Source organism: Stegodyphus dumicola, chromosome 1, assembly GCF_044657685.1.
Source record: "Stegodyphus dumicola isolate Sdum_Otavi_A_Nest chromosome 1, ASM4465768v1".
NCBI classification, from domain to species: domain Eukaryota; kingdom Metazoa; phylum Arthropoda; class Arachnida; order Araneae; family Eresidae; genus Stegodyphus; species Stegodyphus dumicola.
In genome coordinates this window covers 153,315,888-153,337,424 of record NC_140768.1, presented here as the reverse complement: position 1 = coordinate 153,337,424, position 21,537 = coordinate 153,315,888, and the positions used below count along the sequence as shown (strand labels likewise).

Genomic DNA, 21,537 nt, shown 5'->3' with positions numbered 1-21,537 from the left:
CAGTTTCTCAGTTCAGAGCTGACTTTGGAGTATTATCCATGACAGCTTCGTCTTTTATTGATCTTTGCATTTGCGTTGTATTTATCGTTCTAAGCAGTTCGAAGAGCAACTACTGGTTGTGATACTGAGAAGAGATGACCGTATGCTTTTCTGGAAAGTTCGAGAACTGTAAAGTGTTTCTTGAGAAAATAAATTTTATCAAGCTATTATCGGTTTTGTGCGAAGGAAAAAAATGGGACAAAAGAGTTTTGTGTGAAGCAAAAAAAATGAGACAAAAGGGAAAAGGGTGTGAAAGACAAAAGGGTGTGAAGGAAAAAAAAATGGGACCGCGCAAAGGGAAAAAATGGGACATTTCTATATCTCCCATTCTACTGGGCCGAGTGACGAAATTCAAATTGCGTTTTTCATGTCTCGAAAGCTCGACTTAGGATATACATTAGATTTATATAACGCATTTTTCTAACATACGTATTTTGACACAAAATCGAACTTTTCCTTAAATAACACACCAATTCTTTTTCCATATTTCGATTCTACGATTCAAATTATGCCTAGATATTAAATTTTGTAAAATTTTGTGTGAAATTTACGGAGAAATTCAAAAATTTATCTTGGCGAAATTTTTTCAGTTTGCGCTAAGAATAATTCACTTGGCGAACTTCTTAATCTATGGCAACCAATTTTCCATCCCTCTATTATGCCGGAGCGGGAAAAAAAAGAACCTCATTCCTAGCTTTTTACATTGTGCATGAGCGGAAAATAGTCACAACATTTCTACTTTTCAAATAATTTTTGCAATGTGTCTAAGCCACATTTGATGTTTTATCGATTTCAACAAATATGCAAATTTCAGGAAGCGCCAATACATAAATTCACATATTTCTTCGGAAAATTTGAATAAAAAACTGTAATATTTTGCAGGTTTGCTTAGATATACGTCTACTTTAAGATGATGGTAAAAATTTTATAGGTTATAATGCAAAAATGATTTCGAAAAATTTATAATAATTGTTTAAAAACACAAATTTTAAACATAAGTCATGAAAAATGGATGAATTTTATTTAGAATGAACCTAAATTTCGAAATGTGAAAGGAAGAATCAAATAAGTTTAATAAAAAAAGAGATATTAATAAATAAATATATATCAAACTCAATTAACATTGAGGAGCTAATATTTTGAAACCTACTGGTGCGATTTTTACAAAACTTGGCAATTTGGCATAATTTGAGTCGTAGGATTGAAATATGAAAAAAATTGGCATGCCACTTCAGAAAGAGCCCGATTTTGTGTAAAAATACCTATATTAGAGCAATGCTATATATAAATCTAATACATATCCTAAGTCGCACTTTCGAGACATGAAAAACGCAAGTTGAATTTCGTCAATCGGCCCAGACTGTGTGCCCGTCGTCCATTATGTCCATTTGTCCATTCCATTTGCCAAGCCTCGTTGGCAAGTTGTTTCAGCTTTAGCTTGATTGCTGATTGGGGCCATATGACGTGGATAAGGTCGCCTCGCTGTTCTATCGCAGCTTGTTTTGCAAGGGTGTCTGCCCTCTCATTATCCTCGCAGTTGCCGTGACCCCTTGTCCATGTGATGATAAAAGGTTTATTGCTGGATGAGATGATATTTTGAATTTTATGTGCTATTGGAGAGCTGGTAGTTGGAGATTTTATTGTGCAAAAAATTGGCATGCCACTTCAGAAAAAGTCCGATTTTGTGTAAAAATACCTATATTAGAGCAATGCTATATATAAATCTAATACATATCCTAAGTCGCACTTTCGAGACATGAAAAACGCAAGTTGAATTCCGTCAACCGGCCCAGTAGAACGGAAGTTTTTGAACTGCCCCCCCCTTTTTTTTGTCAGTGTCATGAACCCCTTGTACGAATATTGATGATTAGCTGTCCGTAATAATATGAATTACGTTGTTACGTGCTTGGAGATAGCTTATGCTGTGTTTTATTGCTGCCAGTTCAGCTTGGAATACGCTATTGTCCGGTAGTAGATGCCCTTGCCATTCAGTAGTGGTATCTGTTCCAGTTCGAATGGTCACGCCGCATCCAACTTTGTTGTCTATTTTGGATCCATCTGTGTAGGCAATGAGAGTGGTGTTGGGAGGTGTTTGGGTTAGGTTACATTTCAAATTATCCAGTGTTATTGCTGGATGGGTATGGAATTTACGTGGCTTGGTTTCATATTTATCTGGTTGGAATACTGTCCCGTTGAATTCGGCGGGTTTTTTTTAAGCTGTAGGACTGTTGCTGCAATGGCATCTATTTCAGCTTCTATGGATAATGGACGTACTCCCGCAAGTACTTAAAGTGCGGTCGTTGAGGTTGTGAGAAAGCTCTTGTGATATTTATTAAGAATGGTCTTTGTATCGAGTTCAGCATTTTGGCTTTTCTTACAATCATTGCGAGTGCCCATATGGGTACTGCATAGTTTACTATCTTATTGATAACAGTCTTTAGAAGAATCTTCATAATATGGTTATTTAGGCCTCATTGATATCCTCTCATCGATTTCAGCGCTTTGGCAATTTTTGACGTTTGGATCCTCTTTTCCTGCAAATATGGGATCCATGTGAATTTGGGATCTATTGTCAGGCCCAGGTATTTGACTGTTTTTACACACTTAATTGTTTGGTTGTCTATCTTTATTATCGGATTTCTTGTTAATTTGCTGCCAGGTTTGTGGATTATTAATGTTTGTGACTTTGTGTGTGAAATACGGAGTTTTATTTGTTGACATAGACAGTAAAATATTGACAGAGTACTTTTACAGATTTCCTCTAGCGCATTGCGCGTAGATCCGTTGACAACAAACGACACGTCGTCTGCAAATACAATGATATTCTTATGGCTGGGCCATTGGTGTTGAATGATTTTGTTGAAGGTAATGTTCGAGAGGTCTGCGCTCATACAGGACCCCTGTGGGCATCCTCTCGTCTGCTGTTTGGTAACTGTTACATTGTTATAATTGATTTTTTCGGTTGTTTAGGTATTCTATTGTAAGCAGAAAGAGATTTTTAAGACAGTCCATCCATCTCTCTGAGAGCCTGCTTGATGTCTGGCCACCAGAGAGAGTCAAAGGCGTTCTGAAGATCGAGACATAGCAGTGCAGAGTGAAGCTGGCGGCTCTTATTTTCTTGAATGTGCGTTATGACAGCATCGATGGCGTGTGCGGTGGAATTACTGGGTTTAAAGCCATATTGGTGCTGACTGATCCTGTTTTACTTGTAAATATGGTACTTAATCCTAGTGATAAGCAGACGTTCTAGAAGTTTGCCTATGGAGGGTAGGAAATTCATGGGCCTCTATGAGCGAGAGTCCTTTGGTGACTTGTTTTTCTTCGCAAACAACACAATCTGTCTGACTTTAAAACAGTCTGGGAAGCAGTGAAGTTCAAGGCATTTATTGTAGAGGGAGAGCAGTATTTCTGGATTTGTTTTGCAGATGATTTTAAGCAGTTGGTTAGAGATCCCTTCTGTGCCAGACGCTTTATTGTTGTTCAGACTTTTGACGGTATGATTTAGTTCATTCTTGGTAAAAGGGCGATCGTCGTGGGTGTCTGGTATGCTCGTGTCTTCTCTAATTGTTCTTTGGGCAGGAGTGTCTTCGTCGTATTCTAGGAAAACATGGTTCAAGATGCTATTGAGTGTGCTTTCTGTTATTTCTGAGCTGTTGAGCGTTTGTGCTGTACTGGTCGCGTGGATCTGAGTTGGATGGTACACTTTGGACGTGGCCATTTTATACAATGAACCATAAACATCTTTATTGTTAGTACAATATCTATTCCAAGACTTCAATTTAGCTTGTAAGATCATCTTTTTATAGATAGCTCTTTGTTTATTATACTGTAGCCATGCTTGCTTACGCTCTTCTTGATCGATGTGTGTTTTCATCCTCCTGCGAAGAGCTCTTGTCTTGCTGCACGCAACTCCTTAGTACACCAGTTGGTCTTGCTGGTTTTATTTGCTGTTTTGATTACGAAAGCCTGTTGGGATAACATTTGGAGTTCTTGGGTTAAGTATGATGTACAGTTATTAATCTCCTGTTTGGTGCGACTTTCTGTGATGTTCTGTAACATATCCTGTGCTTTTGGACGAGTAGCTGCGTAAACTTCTTCTTTTTGTTGATTTTGAATCGTTTAAACTGCATGGGGTCGAATTCTTGGGCTATTGTAAAGGTAATTATTTGATGATCCAAGATTGAGCAATCCTCTCTTACTGTGCAGTGAAGGATCTTATTGGTGAGGTGATGAGTGGTGATTGTCAAATCCGGCCAACCTTGTCCGTTAGTGGTGGTGAATGTTGGTGGGTCTTCTGGGCTATTATGCAGTATCAACTGATTGGCTTCGATATATTCTTCCATTGCTGTACCTCTCGGGGTTGAGTGAGGGTATCCCCATAATTGGTTTGGTGAGTTAAAACCACCACTTATTACATGAGGGTACGTTGGATTGCGTAGTGACTCTTGGATTATTTTCAGTGTTTCGTCTAGATCCTCTGCTGGAAAAGCGTATGCACTCGTCATTAACAGCGTGGTGTTTGTAGTTTTAACTGCAACTGTTACCACATCTCTGTGCGTTTTGACAACTATAGGGTTCCAGTTTCTGTTAAGGATTATAATTGTGGCTCTTGGAGATTGTGTTGACCCTGGTTTTTTGTGGTAATAGGTGTTCCATGTGATGGGTAGATTTCCTAACTCTCCTTCATTGCAGTAAGGTTCTTGCAGAAAGATGATGTCGTGATAATCTTCTGACAGGTATTGGATAAGGTGATCCGTTGCGGTTTTCGATCGCTGCATTTTCAGGTTCATCGCTTTGATATTGTTGGATTTTGCGGGGTTATGGATTAAGTGGGTAGCAGCATTTTCTTGTCTCATTAAGTGATCAGTCATGATAAGCTGTACGGGATTTTATTCTTTGCACTTCTTCTTTGAACGTGGGGAACATGCTGGCATACGCTGGGTGGCTGCACTCATATTTAGTGTGGTTGTGGAGATTGCTTATTTCGCAATTGATGCAATGGGATTGGTTCGCTGTACATTCCTTTTCTTCATAAAATCCACCGCAGTATGCACAGTGTGGACGATACTGGCAGTCTTTGGTGCGATGATTAAAAGCCTGGCACGTAATACATCTGTGGGCACCTATGAACTCTTTAATGACATTCGTGCGCCAACCGAAAAGAATTGAGCTCAGTTTCATGCAATTTTGAAAGGCCGTCGCTGTACATTCAACAATCCATTTTATCTTTTTATTGCGGTCTTTTAGTTTGAAAAGTGGCTTGAAATTATTTCCGCCGCAGCCCGTTTCCTGCGCTAGGGTATTCGAGACAACATCGGCTGGCGTGGATGGTGGGAGCTGGTAGATTATGACTTTCGGAGTTCTTTTCCGTGGGATTTTAGTGTGCATGAAGTCTGGAGCTTTCTCTGAATTTTTCAGTAGTTTTTCGATTTCTTCAGCGTCCTCTTTGGTTTCGCACTTTACTGCAAGACCTCCTTGTTTAATCGGTACGATTTTGCTAATTTGGTTCTGAACTTGTTGTATAGGGATTATTTCCTGTAGTTTTTCAGGTAGCTTGGACACGTTCCGGGCGTCGTTTGCGTAAATTAATATGGTATTCTCATTTCTATTCTTGGCTCGATCCTCTGGAGTTTCTACTTGACCAGACTTATGCTTGTTTTGTAGGCTGTCATTACTTGTAATTTGTAGTTGTTCATTGGTAGGCGTCAAAGAATTAACTCTTTGCTCTTGGGATGTGTGCTGTACTTTTCGGTAGTGGAAGTTTCATGCGTGCCCTCTTTTATATGACAGCCGGCGAGATCTCGAAGTGTGGGAATAAGAAAGATAAGTTCTTCTCGCAGCTCTTGCGGTATCATTGGCTTGGAGCTAAATCTGGTTTTACAAATCTTCAGGCAGCGTGCGTGGATTTCGTCAACATTTGTTGGATCAGATATGAAATCCGTGTTGTTTGGGACGTCGTGAATAATTGTTCTAGTTAAGTCAAGTAGGACGTTCCGGGATTCCGTGGGGGTGCCTTCTCTGAAAGTATGTGCTTGTGATCTTGTGTTAAGTATGTGCTTGTGACCTTGTGTCTGTGTAAGTATGTTAACAGGCATATTTAAGCAGGTAAAGGAGCTTATACACTACAATACTAATTAACACTAAAATAATGCACAATGTTACTAGAAAAACTGTACAGTAGTAATTGAGAAAGTAAATTGCTCAATAACAATTTAAAACTAATTTTGACTAATTCACAAGTTAAAATATATTATCATACAATCAATCAATACCTACGGCGCAAAACAAGTCCTATTGGGGTAAGACTAAGCGGAAGAAACAGGTAGAAGCAGTAAATTAAGTACTGCCATTACGCCGACTGGGTATATAGACATACACTGCTGAAACATTCTAAAAGCATAGCAAATCATAAGCAAACAAACAAACAAACATAAAAAAATACTTATAAAAATCACTTTTTTGAAGCAATTAAGTGAGTAAGATATGAATGGCAAAATATTACGTGATACTGAAGTATGCAGCTAGTAGTAAAAATTAATTATTCATTTAAATAATCGATTAATAATATAACATGGGGGAACTTTAACGCAATTAAGTATCACTTAAACAAAATCTTACAGCAAATTATGTGCGCAAGTAATGGCTGGTTAAATAAAACGGGATACTGAAAAATGCAATTAATATTTAAAGTCAATTAAGCAGTAAAACAATCAAATAAAATTATTCTTGAGGAAACTGAAACACAATTCAATATCGCTTTTACAACATTCTACAGCAATTTATGCGCGTAAGCAGTGAATTGCAGAATACTAGTGGTACTGGAAGATAAAGCTAATAGTAAAAATTAATTAAGCAGTTAAAAAAAATGTATAATTAAAAAAAATATTGAAGGGATTGGTATAACAAAAGTTGTTGAGTCTAACAAAAGTCGTGTTAAATGTGGAATGAGATGGTGAACAGAGCATTAAAGTTATGTTAATTACACAGTCTAGAACTTTAGAAATTTGAATTGGATTGGAAACTGTTACATTAATTAATTTTTAAACATTACAGCCTACCTTGGAAGCGTTGCATCTTCTGTTATTCATCTATGACGTTAGATGGCAATCCAATTAAACACACTACGATTAGTTCACAGATTCTTTTAAAACACACACACTATTTATGTATGATTATCCGTTTAAGAAGCTGAAAAATTCTAAGTCCGGATAAATCGATGAAAAAGTGGTAGAATCCGTACTAATTGTCCGATTTCTCTGAAATTTAGAAACTTGAGACAGCCGGTTGATGAAACAGTGGATGGAGTTACTTTGGAGGATCCATGATGATTACTTTCGAAGATACGCAGATGCTGATAATTGGCCCAGTGGCTATTGTTAGTGCGAGGTCGAATGGCCTTGAATATCACACTGTTAATGAATCAGAATCCGTTGAAGAAGCTGAAAAATTCTAAGTACGGAAAAATCGGGGAAAAAGTGGTAAAATCTGTACTAATTGACCGATTTCTTTGAAATTTAGATTTTAGGATTCGCCAGGCAATGAAACAATGAATGGAATTAATTTGGAGCTTCTATGTTGAATATTTTGGAAGATAGGCAATTTCTGAAAGTATGCCCAGTGCCTATTGTTGTTGCAAAGTCGAATGGTCTTGAGTAAACAGGATGTTGATTGAATGGAGACTTGACCGTTGGAAGCTAACGCTCACGCTTCAGTAAACTGGCCCCGTGCTTAATTCGTAATTCGATTAATTGAGACACTTCTAATAATCCTAACGACATAAAACCACTATCAAAGTTTTCGATGTTGTTCCACGCATACAGTGATATAACTCTCATGCGAATCCAAACAGCGACTGAGCTGTTATAAGATGAGATCTGCAGAGATTAGCGACTTTGCATTGTTAGCAAAGTGCAAAAATTGAAACTTCAATTACTTTTGAACTATTTAACATACGTCTAAAATTTTTCACTCACATATGTAGCTGAGCGTGCTCTTTCAGAAGATATAAGATTTACGATGGTAATTGCAGATATTCCGTAGTATTGAGGTTGAAATGAGGAGCGAAGATAATGCGTCTTGCTCACTCAAACTACTCCTGCTCGCACGCTAAAGTAACAACTCGTCACAATAACAACTGTTATGAATAAGTTCACAAAAAAAGGTAAGCGGACTGTAATATATCACTAATTTATTTTACATAAAACTTTGAAATAGAAGGAATGCCGTCCACGTGAGGACACAGCTCACATCACTCCAAGCACAGTAGCAATTAATAAAACAAAAAAGAATAGAATACAAATCACATAAATTATGAGTTGAAAGTTCGTTACCATATCAGGTTCAATGTTCCGTCTTACCTTCTTCGGGAACATGCAAGGACCTGACTCGGAACAGAGAGCTTACTAAAGCTATGTTCAAAACTGTGGGAAGTAGACAGGATACACAAGAAGGGTATACAAAACCCTTTATTTTTCTCTATTTACAATAACTTCCGTACTTCGGAAATACACAGACCCGCTACTTGGGGTCAAAACGTAAAAGTATAAAAAACAAAACTAAACTCTAATTTAACTTTAAAATAATAAACGTGGAAGATTGGCCTTATATTAAGAGGAAGCGTATGTAGTACAGAGAACTGTGAACACTACAATACGTTTAAAAATTATCAAGAGGATTAAAACCTCTGGCCTGGACGGCAACCAGCAACTGAGTAAACTTCTAAGGTAAGCGGCCTGCTTCGACTAACTGCTTCCTCTCTCTCGCTTGGCAAAAAGCCACAACTTAAATACTTGGCGTTCGCCAGACAAACTTTGCATAAAAACATTAACGCTTATAATTCTGGCCGGAAGTAGAAAATAAGAAGTGATAGTAAAGATTTAAAATAAAATAAACGTTAGTAAAACTTAAGATCCTTACATACTTCCCGCCAGAGTTAATTAGTTTGAAACTGAGGTCTAAAACGACCTTGTTGAAAACTTTTAGCTCTAGAATCTAACGCGAGGCCAATCTTTTACAAACATTTTTCGCTAGAAACTAGAAATTTAAAAGAAAGAAATTTGTTTTTACAATAGCAGCTCCCAGGACACAATTTTTTTCATCTGTACTGCATCTAAACAGGAGCTTTTATTCAAATCTGGTTCCTTCCAGAGATCTGGAAGGAAAACTAGTTTAATGAAATGTTACACAATGAAATGGCAAGTAACATGTATAATTATATTTCTCTTAACATTCTTATTTCATTCATGACTATTTTAATTATCTCTCCCCGTGCTCTCTGACATGTGTTGTAAAAGAACACCAAACACGAATGTGTTTATGTCTATGTGTTCAACACTTCCTCTTACAATCAAAACACTAACGTGTTAAAATTCAACATACCAAGACCTCGTAACACACCCTAATTTCAACTCTAAACCCTGAGGTACTATTCTGAAAGTGGCTAACTCTGAAGTGTAGCGTCAGAGAGCCTAACTACATCATTCAACCTCTAACACATATTCACCATGATTTAGTCTTTTTACAGTCACACGAATAAAAAAAAATTTAACATTACTTTCACTTTTACCATATCACGGTATTTCTTAACATTTAAAATAACAGTTCACATTGTATATAAGAACATATTAACATGCCGTTAATTTTATACATTTGAAAACATACATTAGTAGTACATTGTTAACTTCTATTCTTTTCAAAGCAAGTGCCAATTCTTTCTACATTGAAATAATACATTTCAAAAAGTCTTTCAGACTAAAACTTCTTTCTTGCCAGAATGTTTTAAATAATATTTATACAATAACTTTTTACAATATTTAAGTCTTTACACAACGCTATTATACATCAACTTTAGTTTTACGCGCGAGTAATTGAAAAACATAATACCAAAATCGGTAACAACTCATTTCTCGCCCTTTTGGCGATAAAGGTAGACCTCGCATGAGGTAAAACTTCTTGAAATCTGCCACTTGCAGTAAGAATGAAAGATTAACTTACGTTTGCAAAGTAACATAAAATTTTACTTATCTTTGTGATATTCGGACATTCTTTTCTGGGCCCAGTCCTTAAAGGTAGTGCAGATAGTTGTTTGATTTATCCTCCTTCTTGTACGGGCTCGCCCTTAAGTTCCTTCCTCTAGATGCTTTCTTTTTCTCCAGTTCTGTCACCCTTGAATACCTTCTTTTTCGCTTCTGCCTGTGGTCTTGGTCGTTTGATGGCAGCTGGTCTTGGCGGAACCGGGAAACTTCTTTCGTGTTCCTGCTTGGACCTCGTTGCTGGCCGTTCAAATTTTCCTTGTAACTTTTCCTCCGTCGCTGGTGGCCCTTCCGCAGTTCGGCGACATTTGCTGCGGAGAGTCCTGTCGGATGAGTAGATCTTCCGTTTTAGAGCCGGGTTACAGTTGCCGTCATTTCTCCTGGTTCTCTTTGCATACGTCGTCCTTCTCCCTTCTTCATTCTGGGGGTGTTCGTGAACTCTCTTTTCTGGACGGTGGAACGGCTTCTTTTTCTTGCTACCTTCAATTTTTCCGCAGGGAAACTTTCTTTTCACTTGCTCCTGCCTCTTAATGGCTTGCCTTTGTACTTGTCGTTTTTCCACCTCTGGAGCATGTGCCTGCGGTGTCTGCCGTGCCGGATCCTGCAAAAGATCTTTGAAAATTTTCATTTTATTACGATCATAGTAGGGTTTGATTTGATCAATGTTTGCGGAGCAGGTTTCACCATTTCTAGCTTTTAACACTACTACAGCGTGAGTTATTTTTTCTATGACATATGGTCCTTCAAATCGTGGAAAAATTTGGCAGTTTTATCTTCTGGTGCTGAAGAAAGTGAATGCTTAATTTTTAAAACTTCATCCCCTACTTTATAAGTTACTCCCCGTCGTTTCAAGTCATAATATAGTTTTTGTTTTCTCTGTGCTACTTCAGTATTCTTCTTTGCTTCCTTAATTAGTTTTTCTATATCGCCCATTTTAAATTCTGGGGCTCTTTGTTGCACATAAAATAATTTATCTAACGGCATTATAATCTTTCTGCCTAAAAATAACTCAGCAGGAGTTTTGCCCGTTGTATCATGTTTTGCGGTCCTAAGGGCGAAAGCAAATTCATTGACATAGTTATCCCAGCTTTTATGAAAATTTTTAACATAACTACGGATAATTTTCACTATATTTCTATTGACCCGTTCCGCTATATTTGATTGCGGCCGATACGGGACCATTTTTAAATGACGTATGCCCAGCTTTTGGCACATGTCTTCAAATATATTACTTACAAATTGAGGACCATTATCCGATATAACTTTTAGGGGCGCCCCGTATTTTAAAATATATTTATTTAAAATAGAATCAGTAACTAATTTCGCGGAGGCTCGTTTTAAGGGAAAAATTTCGGTCCATTTACTAAAATGATCAACCATAACAAGGAGATAGCGACTTTTATTTAACTGACTTTTTGGGAAAGGGCCCAATAAATCGATGCCAATTATATCATTTGGAAATTCGGATTTAATACTATTTAGAAACCCGGCCGGGCGGAAATTAATATAATTAACTGCTTGACATGTTGGGCAGGACTGGACATACGCCCTTGTTAACTTTTGCAGTTCAGGAAAATAGACTGCCTCGCGTACGCGTTGGATAATTTTTCGAATACCAGCATGAGAAGCTAAAGGGCTGTCATGGAGCTCCTGCAGGATATTTAATCTAAGACTAGCTGGGATAACAGGTCGAAATTCGTTGTTGGAATTCGTAGTTTTTGTATAGAATAATAGACCATCTATTAGTTCGTAATGGGCCGCCCTATTTCTTATCGCCACAATATCTTGGTGGCTAAAAATTTCAGGATCCTTTAAATACTCATAAATGCTTCCAAACTCAGGATCCTTACCCAGTTCGGTTATTACAGTTTCTCGGGAATTTATTGTACATGCTGTGAGCATTGCCACCTTTACAGTATTACCTTGTTCATCTATTTTAATTCTTGATAGGGCATCTGCTACGATATTTTCCTTTCCGGGGGTATGCTTGATTACCAGATTATATTCTTGTAGCTTGAGTGCCCATCTTATTACCTTGGGGATAAGTTTTTCCCTGAGTACAATCTAGTTACCGCCGCATGATCAAAGTACACTGTTATTGGCGCCTTTCCAAAATAGACTCGGAACTTTTGCACTGCTAACAAAACTGCAAGTGCCTCTCTCTCGGTCGCGGAATAGTTTCTTTGTGTTTGATTTAAAGTTCGGCTAAAAAATGCCACGGACTGCTGATTTTGCGAAAGTACCGCTCCTACCGCATAATCCGAAGCATCCGCTGAAATTTCTAAATTCTCATCCTTTTCAGGAAATTTCAACACAGGGGCTTGCGTTAATGCTCGTTTTAATTTTTCGAAAGCACTATTGGCTTCGGCCGTCCACGAGAATCTTGCCGTTTTCCTTTTTAATTTTAACAATGGCTCAGCGATAGCTGCAAAATCTTTTATAAAGGACCTATAATATGAACAAAGTCCTAGAAAAGAAGAGAGCTTCTTTGCCGTGTTTGGAGTCGGATACTTTTGTACAGCGATTATTTTTGATTCGTCTGTCTCTATTCCTTTCTGAGATATCTTGTAACCTAAATATTTTAATTCAGGGGCTGCAAATTTGCACGTTTCAACATTAACTTTTAGACCGGCCTCATTTAATAAAGAAAACACCTGTCTTAAATCCTGTACATGTTGGTCGAGATTATCACTAGTAATAATGATATAGTCTAAATAGATAAATGTGGACTTTCCAAGAACAGGTCTTAACACAATGTCCATACATCGCTGAAATGTTGCCGGGGCCCCTGAAAGGCCAAACGGCATACGCAAAAATGCATAAGTGCCAGACTTGGTTATAAAAGCAGTCTTAGGCACGTCCTAAGGCCTAACCCCTATTTGAAAATAACCAGTCGTTAAGTCTAAAGTCGTCATATATTTGGTGGATGTTATGTTCCTTAGAATTTCTTCAATTATAGGTAACGGATATACCAAATATTTAGTTATGGAGTTTAATTTACGGTAATCGATTGCGAATCTCCACCTTTTTGGATGTGTCAAAGGATAGTCATTATTTTTCTTACATAAAACCACCGGGCTAGCATAACTACTTGAGATGGGCGTTATGATCTTTTTACGTAGCATATCGGTGATATGCCATTCTATAATTTTTTCCTTATTCTTATCATACCGGTATGCTTTTTGGCGAACTGGCATTGAATCTCCGGTGTCAATACTGTGGTTAGTAACCTGAGTAAATCCTGGAATATCACTAAATAACGAAGCAAATTCACTTACCACTTGTCCGATTCTTCCTTGCTCGTCATTAGGCAGGCGGTCAAGATTTAACATCGGCGGTTCAGCCTTTTCTGCACGAACTGGTTTCATTGTCAGCTTAAGGGACGCTTCATTAAAATCCAGCGTTGCGTGTGCGTCTGAAAGAAAATCTATTCCTAAAATTATATGTGCTTGCAGATTCTTTACTATAAAAAACATCACCTTTACTTGTTCGTCCTTGATACGGACATATAGCGGTACTTTACCTATACACTTACATAGTTCTCCTTGCGCCGCTAACACTGTCGTATTATCCGAATTATATATGCGGTATTTCCGAAAATACTTCCTAAAAAAATCTTCTGCCACACAGGAACACTGCGCGCCTCTATCCAGGAGTGCGGTGGCTGGGATATTATTCACCAACACTTCAATCTTTGGAAGAGTCAAATTTTTCACCATTACTGTATTTAACTTGAAGGAAGAGGGGTTTTCGTGGCCTTCGGATTTCCGCACCCTCTCGTCAGCAGAAATCCGTTTTAGTTTAAATTATTTTTCTTTTCCGTGCTTTCCTTCCTTTTCCACTGGCCTTGAGACTTTTTTCCTGGATTGCTATTGAACTGTCGACGTTCGCCGGCTGTTTTTGAATGCTCGGGTTTCCTTGCCCACTGATTCGCTTTGCTTCCGTAGCCGTGTGCTTGAGTTTGCTGTAGTCTTGGCGAACCAAATTGGTTCCGCTGTTGATATTGGCGTCTTCTTTCAACGTCCGCCGTTCTTCTACCTTCAAAGTGGATTGCTAGCTCAAATAACTTTTCCAGTGTAGTCGGATTTCTTAATTCAATAAAGTCTTGCACTTGGGGCAGTAACCTCGGCAAAATTACTTGAATTATCTCAGGATCCGGACGGTTTCCATACAAGAGCTTGAAGACGTGAATTTTTCTTAAAATAAAGCTTGAGAGGTTTTCGATTCTTTGTTGATATATACTAAAAAGTTCCGTTTCCAATTTCGCACGATCCCTTACAACAGGGAAGGCTTTTACTAGGGCAGTCTTGAAATTCTCGTAATTATAGGTGGGACTTCCTGCTTGACCCAAGAGACTTCTGCCTATACATTTGAACCAGTTAAGCGCTTGGCCCCTCAAAGCGCTGGTAGCTAAGGTAACTTTTTGAAATTCGTGCACGGGGTAGAGCATGAAGTGGTCATCCAATTTTTCCAAAAAACTGGTTACCGGTGAGTTTCCATTAAATGTTGCTTCTGGTTTCATCGAAGCGCGCATGGTCAGGACGATGTAACCAAATCCTTCCAGGGCATTTCTGGATTCTGAGCCTCTTCTGCAGGCAGCACAGGTTCTTCTTGAAATTCGGCCATGGTTGTTCTTCTCCGTTGGGCGCCACTATCAGGTTCAATGTTCCGTCTTACCTTCTTCGGGAACATGCAAGGACCTGACTCGGAACAGAGAGCTTACTAAAGCTATGTTCAAAACTGGGGGAAGTAGACAGGATACACAAGAAGGGTATACAAAACCCTCTATGTTTCTCCATTTACAATAACTTCCGTACTTCGGAAATACACAGACCCGCTACTTGGGGTCAAAACGTTAAAGTATAAAAAACAAAACTAAACTCTAATTTAACTTTAAAATAATAAACGTGGAAGATTGGCCTTATATTAACAGGAAGCGTATGTAGTACAGAGAACTGTGAACACTACAATACGTTTAAAAATTATCAAGAGGATTAAAACCTCTGGCCTGGACGGCAACCAGCAACTGAGTAAACTTCTAAGGTAAGCGGCCTGCTTCGACTAACTGCTTCCTCTCTCTCGCTTGGCAAAAAGCCACAACTTAAATACTTGGCGTTCGCCAGACAAACTTTGCATAAAAACATTAACGCTTATAATTCTGGCCGGAAGTAGAAAATAAGAAGTGATAGTAAAGATTTAAAATAAAATAAACGTTAGTAAAACTTAAGATCCTTACAACCATAGCAACCAGAATTGAATCATCAGGCAGAAACGCCATCTATTGTTACAAAGACACACTAGTAAATCGTTTGGTAACAAAAAATACTAAACATAGTCCCCGGCCTTGAAGCCTTCTAAGGGTTCAAAAAAGACAAATATTTAAAGCATACATAATAACATTAACAAAAAAAAATAATTGAAAATATAACTAAAATTAAAGTCCAATAATATGAAAAAAGTCAATAGTTCATAATTCATATTAGTCATGATTGGGGATAAGACACAATTTAGTAACAGCTCGTTTGAGATCACCAGCGGCTGTATGGATTGTAGCCACTCGAACATTTTTATCACTACCTGGATGAATTAAGGCAATTCTTTCAATTTTCCATTGGTTTGGAGGCAGTTGTTCGTTTTTGATCAGAACTAAATCACCACATTTTAGATTTGGAGACGCACGAAACCACTTAGCACGTTGTTGAAGTGTTGTTAAATATTCTGCACACCATCGTTTCCAAAAATGTTGCACAGTCTGTTGAACTAGAGACCAACGTTTAAGTCGTGAAGATTTCACATCACTCAAGTCAGATTCCGGAATGGCAAGCAAAGGGGCTCCAATCAGAAAATGACCTGGGGTCAATGCACTAAAGTCGTTTGGATCACTAGACATCGCACAAAGAGGACGGGAATTCATACACGCTTCCACTTGGGTAAGCACTGTTAAAAATTCTTCGTAAGTTAGAAGTGTGGATCCTAATACTCGTTTAAGATGAAATTTCATGGATTTCACATTAGATTCCCACAAGCCACCATAGTGAGGAGATGTCGGAGGATTAAATAACCAAGTCATACATTCTGAGGTACTGTATTCGCATAATTCACTGCTTTACTCAATGCGTGCTGCATTTTTATAAATCTTTAATGCTCTTAATCTTTAATTAGTAAAGATTAATTCCACTTCTCCACTTGTTACAGTGTTGAACGAACCAAGGCACGATACTTCAATTTTTTTGTTAAATCTACCTAACTTTAATTTTCTGACACACTCTTCACTTATAAAGCTGGCTTCACTGCCACAGTCTAGTAAAGCCCTGCAAGGAATGGCTTTACCATTGGAATCACTAACTTTAATGAAAGCAGTACACAGTAATACACATTTTGATTCACCTTTAGAATAACTAAATTGTCCTGCACATGTTGTAGCATTTGTAACGACTTCATTCTTTGATACGAACACTTCGGTTTTGGGGGAGAGTGAGGACGTTTGTTTTGGTTTCTCATTTTCACTAGTTTTGATATTTCGATCAAAATGAAGAACAGTATGATGAGGTAACTTACACGTCATACATTTATGTAAACTACGACAGTTTTTCACTAAATGAGGCTGAGAAGATAAACAATTAAAACAAAGTTTGTGTTTCTTAACAAATTCGATTCTTTTTTGGACACTTAAGTTTAAAAACTTACCACATTTGTGAAGAGAATGATCTTCCTTGCACATTATACAACTGTTTTTACTCGACACTAAAGAAGTTAATTTGGAATTAGAAAATTTCCTAAAATCTTTAGATTGGTTTCTACTATTCTGAAGGGTTCTAGCGTGGTCTTTTAGAAACTCGAGTAAATTATCTAAAGTACCTAATTAATCTTTTTTCAAAGTTCATTCCCACCAAAATTTTATGTTTTTATCTAATTTCTCAGTTATCAGATAAACAAAAAGAACATCAGAAAGATCAGAAACTTCTAGCTTAAGAGTTTTCAAAGAGCGTACACATTCATTCCCTATATCAACACAATGTAAAATAGCTTGAGCTGAATCAGAAACATTTGGCAAATTAAACATTTTACGGATTAATGCATTAGTTAATTCTCTTTTATTAGAATAACGTTCCTGTAAAAGTTGCAACGCTATATCATAATTAGCATCAGAAATAGGAATTGACTCAATAATAGACAGAGCCTTTTTTTACAAGAAGCCTTTAAATATTGAAACTTCTGACATTTAGAAATATTCGGATTGTTATCTACACTAGCCTTAAAAAGACCATAGAAACTAATCCACTCATCTATATTTTCCCCTGTAAAGGTAGAAAGTTCTAATTTTGGTAATCGAACGTCAGACGAATTTACTTTTGCTACACTATTTGTTTCGATAACAGAGTCACTGGAAAGTTTCTGTAACTTTTTATTTATAGTTATCCATAATTCATCTAAAGTTTCTTGTATTGTTTGTTGTTCCGTAATGAAAGTATCACAATCTTTTTCAGGACACAACAAAAATATTTTCTCATAAATAGAACGAAGCTCACTGTTAAGAGCATTTAGTTTCGTTTCGAACAACTTTACCTCTAAAATTTCTGCTTGTTCTAAATTCGAATTTACCTTGCCTTTAAACGTTGTTATATTGCTTTTTAGAACCTTCTTTTTAGTTAAAACTGGTTTCAAATCAGCCATTATGAATAACAATAAATATTATACTAACAACTCTAGCAAAAGAAGATGAAATATTGGAACGTACTCACCCCAATGTTGAGGTTTCTACGCTACACCATACCACGGGAATATTCCACAAAACGAAACTGATTTCACCACAGATGACACACGCATAATCCACAAATCGACTCGAAAGAACACTAAGTTGATTATTAATTCACAAATCGAAAGTGATTTAATTTGCTAATATTTGAATAAATCACATCAAATCCAAAGCTCGCTAACTCTTCTCTCCGGTCGCTAGGACCAGGAATGTTATGAATAAATTCACAAAAAAAGGTAAGCGGACTTTAATATATCACTAATTTATTTTACATAACACTTTGAAATAGAAGGAATGCCGTCCACGTGACGACACAGCTGACATCACTCCAAGCACAGTAGCAATTAATAAAACAAAAAAAAAAAAAAATAGAATACAAATCACATAAATTATGAGTTGAAAGTTCGTTACCATAGCAACCAGAATTAAATCATCAGGCAGCAACGCCATCTATTGTTACAAAGACACACTAGTAAATCGTTTGGTAACAAAAAATACTAAACAACAACTAATTAACTTAACTAAGCAAATGAGAGTAGATGTCTCTTTGGCGTTAAATAATTTTCAACAGGTCGCCGAGATATTTCTAGCACTTTTTGCTTTTCGAAATTACTGGAAAGCAATACGAAAGTGAATTACAATTGCAGCTAATATAGTGATCATATACTACATTTTATACAGTTACAAATACTGATTACGGTAATACAGGGACCGGACTCCAATGTTCATAACTCCAAAATTCATAACAATAACATACGAAAAAGGGATCTACTTATTGCTTTCCTTGAGACCTTCTCTATTTATGTTACTTTTACGTATTTTTCAGTATATGTCGACAGTATTAATATCAGCTCATATATTTATTTCAGTTTATTTTGCTTTTGTTTTCATTGAAGAATAGGATGATAGCGGACACATTCATTATTTATTCTGTACTCGTCATCATATATTAATATTTCTGCAATCAAATTCCTTTTTTCTTGCTGCATATTTACCGAAGCTTGGCAAATCTTTCTGGTTACAGCCGAAAACATCGCGGAGGAAAATGTCGCGAAGAAAACAATACAAGGCGAAAACATCATGGTACAAAACATCGTCGGAGAAAAGAAAGCAAAAAGAAAATATCGCAGTTTAAAAACATCATAGTACAAAATATCGTCGTCGAATTTAAATGTTAATGACACTTTAATAATAAACAGAAACAAAACAAGATATAATTTTAACCAAAATAATATCAGATTAACAAATTTGAAAGAAATTAATTTAATAATTAACTAAGCAATTTTATAGAGGTAACCTCATGCCGTTATTTGCCTTCCTTTTCCTAAACATTTTTAATTAACTAAGCAATTTTATAGAGGTAACCTCATGCCGTTATTTGCCTTCCTTTTCCTAAACATTTTTAGGCTGTGTTTTTCATGAAAATATGAGTAAACTTTATAAAAAAGATTAATATATTATTGACCTTTGTTAATTAACTATGTATATTTAAAATTATGTTAAGTGGTATAAGTTGCATTAATTTTCCACTTATTTTCAATTTCCAAATGCTAAAGTTTCCTTCTTTTCAGAAAAAACTTATGTGTGCGGCGATGATTTGGAGGTACTTTATTTTTTACCACGATATTTTCGAAGACGATGTTTTTAAACTGCGAAGTTTTTGAACTGCTTTATTTTCGACGATGATATTTTGTACCACGATGTTTTAGAACCTCGAAATTTTCTCTTTGCTTTCTTTTCTCCCACGATGTTTTGTACCACGACGTTTTTGCCTTGCGTTGTTGTCTCTGCAATGTTTTCGTCCGCGATGTTTTTGCCCCGTTGTTTTCTCTGCAATGTTTTCGTCGGCGATGTTTTTGCCGCATTGTTTTCGGCGAACACCATCTTTCTGACAGAACCACGAAACAAATCAAGAAAGGAGCTTATAGCGATATACATAGAAGATAGACCAGATGGCCTAATCACAAGATTCCATTACGAATTTTTTCTAGCTAAGCAAGAAAATTCAATAAATTTTTACTTAAATCAATCGGATTAAAACGTTAAAAACTATTATTATGCGTTTATTGCTTTTAAATCTCTTAGTTTCTTAATTAATAACATATAGATTGAATTTCAAAATGAAATATTTGAGACTTTGCTGAATGGTTGCACACTAATGCGTGGAAGATAAAAGCATCCGATTTCCAGGGCTGGCAACATATTGCTTTTAAATAGCTGAATTCGCTGGTTAACAGTTTTTTAAATTCGTACAAAATATAAAATAACTAAAATCCAAACTCGAAATTTAAAATTTGTACTTCGAGGTACTGATATTCGAATGAAGTGTTTCAAATTTGATGGCTGTAGGTCTTTTTTTCCAGCATGGGAGAAACAAACATACATATCTATATATGCATGCATGCATACACACATACAGATTATATACATTATTTAATAATAGATGGCTAATAGAGATTGAACAGAGAACTAAAACATATAATATTTTTCCACAAAACATTTCGAATAAGAATCGATATTCTACTTCAAAATTCGCAATCTGTCCGCTGTGTGCCATATCCAAGTAATGCTTTCTATTAAAGATGAGGTGTTGCAGGTGGCCAACAAAATTAGGCATATCTGGTACAGGTTTCACGTGTTTCGGATGCACAGAACCCACATGTAGGATTTGCACGTCTAAAGTCATCGATTCCACTTCTCCCAAATCTGAAAAAAAAAAAAAAAAAAAAAAGACGTAAATATTAATACTTTTGAAATAACAACGGTAATAATCTATTTGTAAGGCATATGAGGTATGACGTCATTATTCTGAAAATAAGTTCATTTAAGACTGAGTGTTACGTAATTATGAGAACTAACTGAGGATTTTTACCACACATACAACATGAATCTAAATACAGTAAAATACCAGTTAGATTTGAATGTGATTCTTTCCTTTATATCTTTTTTCATTACGCAGTCGCTCAGTCCAGAGGTTTGTGTAAATTTAATGTCAAGCGGCCCAGGTTAAAGTGAGAAGGAAATCATAACCTGTATGACGTTGAGTAGTAGTCTTAGCCAGTGGTGTCGGTGCAAGCTTAGCATTTTAAGGGCTCAAAAAAAGTAAAAATGTTAAAAAATATCTGTTAGAGGTTCTCTAAGATGTTAGTAACGTTTCAATGGTAAAAATATTGAGAACATTATGTAAGGGTTCTTAAAATGTGCAGTTTTAATCTAGGGTTCAGGAAGGCTCCAAATCAGCGGTCGCCAACTGGTGGTCCACGGACCACTGGTGGTCTGTGATAAACGTTTTGATGGTCCGAAGAAAAATTGGGACATTATTTATATTTATATGAAGATTCAGTTTAAAAAATGACGAGTAACAAAATCTATTATGAAATATGGATTATACTTTTTTTTAAAATTTTAGTTACTACTTTTAGCGAGATTCCTTCTGAATTTAGCGACTTTTTAGCTACTTTTACAGGTGTATTTAGCGACATTTGAAAGCAAGAGTTGGCATCCATGAATATGCTGCTACTATCAATAATAGCGTGAACTGGAATTCTTTTTCCTTTTGAATTACAAACATATGCTATTGTCGTCGTTAATAACACAGTTTTTCTCCGTGTCTTGATGAATTTTTATGAGAACCTTTCTTTCTTTTTTCTGCATTCTTGTTTATAATTGCATCGCTGGAAGTTTCCGTTTTTATTTTGTCTAACTATTGAT

General features: G+C 36.6%; 1 protein-coding gene across 1 annotated transcript in view; it reads right to left on the bottom strand.

The window, feature by feature from the left end:
* The window catches only part of LOC118201240 (neurexin 1-like), a 567,570-nt gene that overhangs the window by 27,858 nt on the left and 518,175 nt on the right, over positions 1–21,537 (bottom strand). Inside the window, exon 13 of the mRNA XM_085822212.1 lies at positions 20,351–20,532. Within this exon, the coding sequence (XP_085678338.1) occupies positions 20,351–20,532 (182 nt within the window). The remainder of the gene's footprint in view (positions 1–20,350; positions 20,533–21,537) is intronic.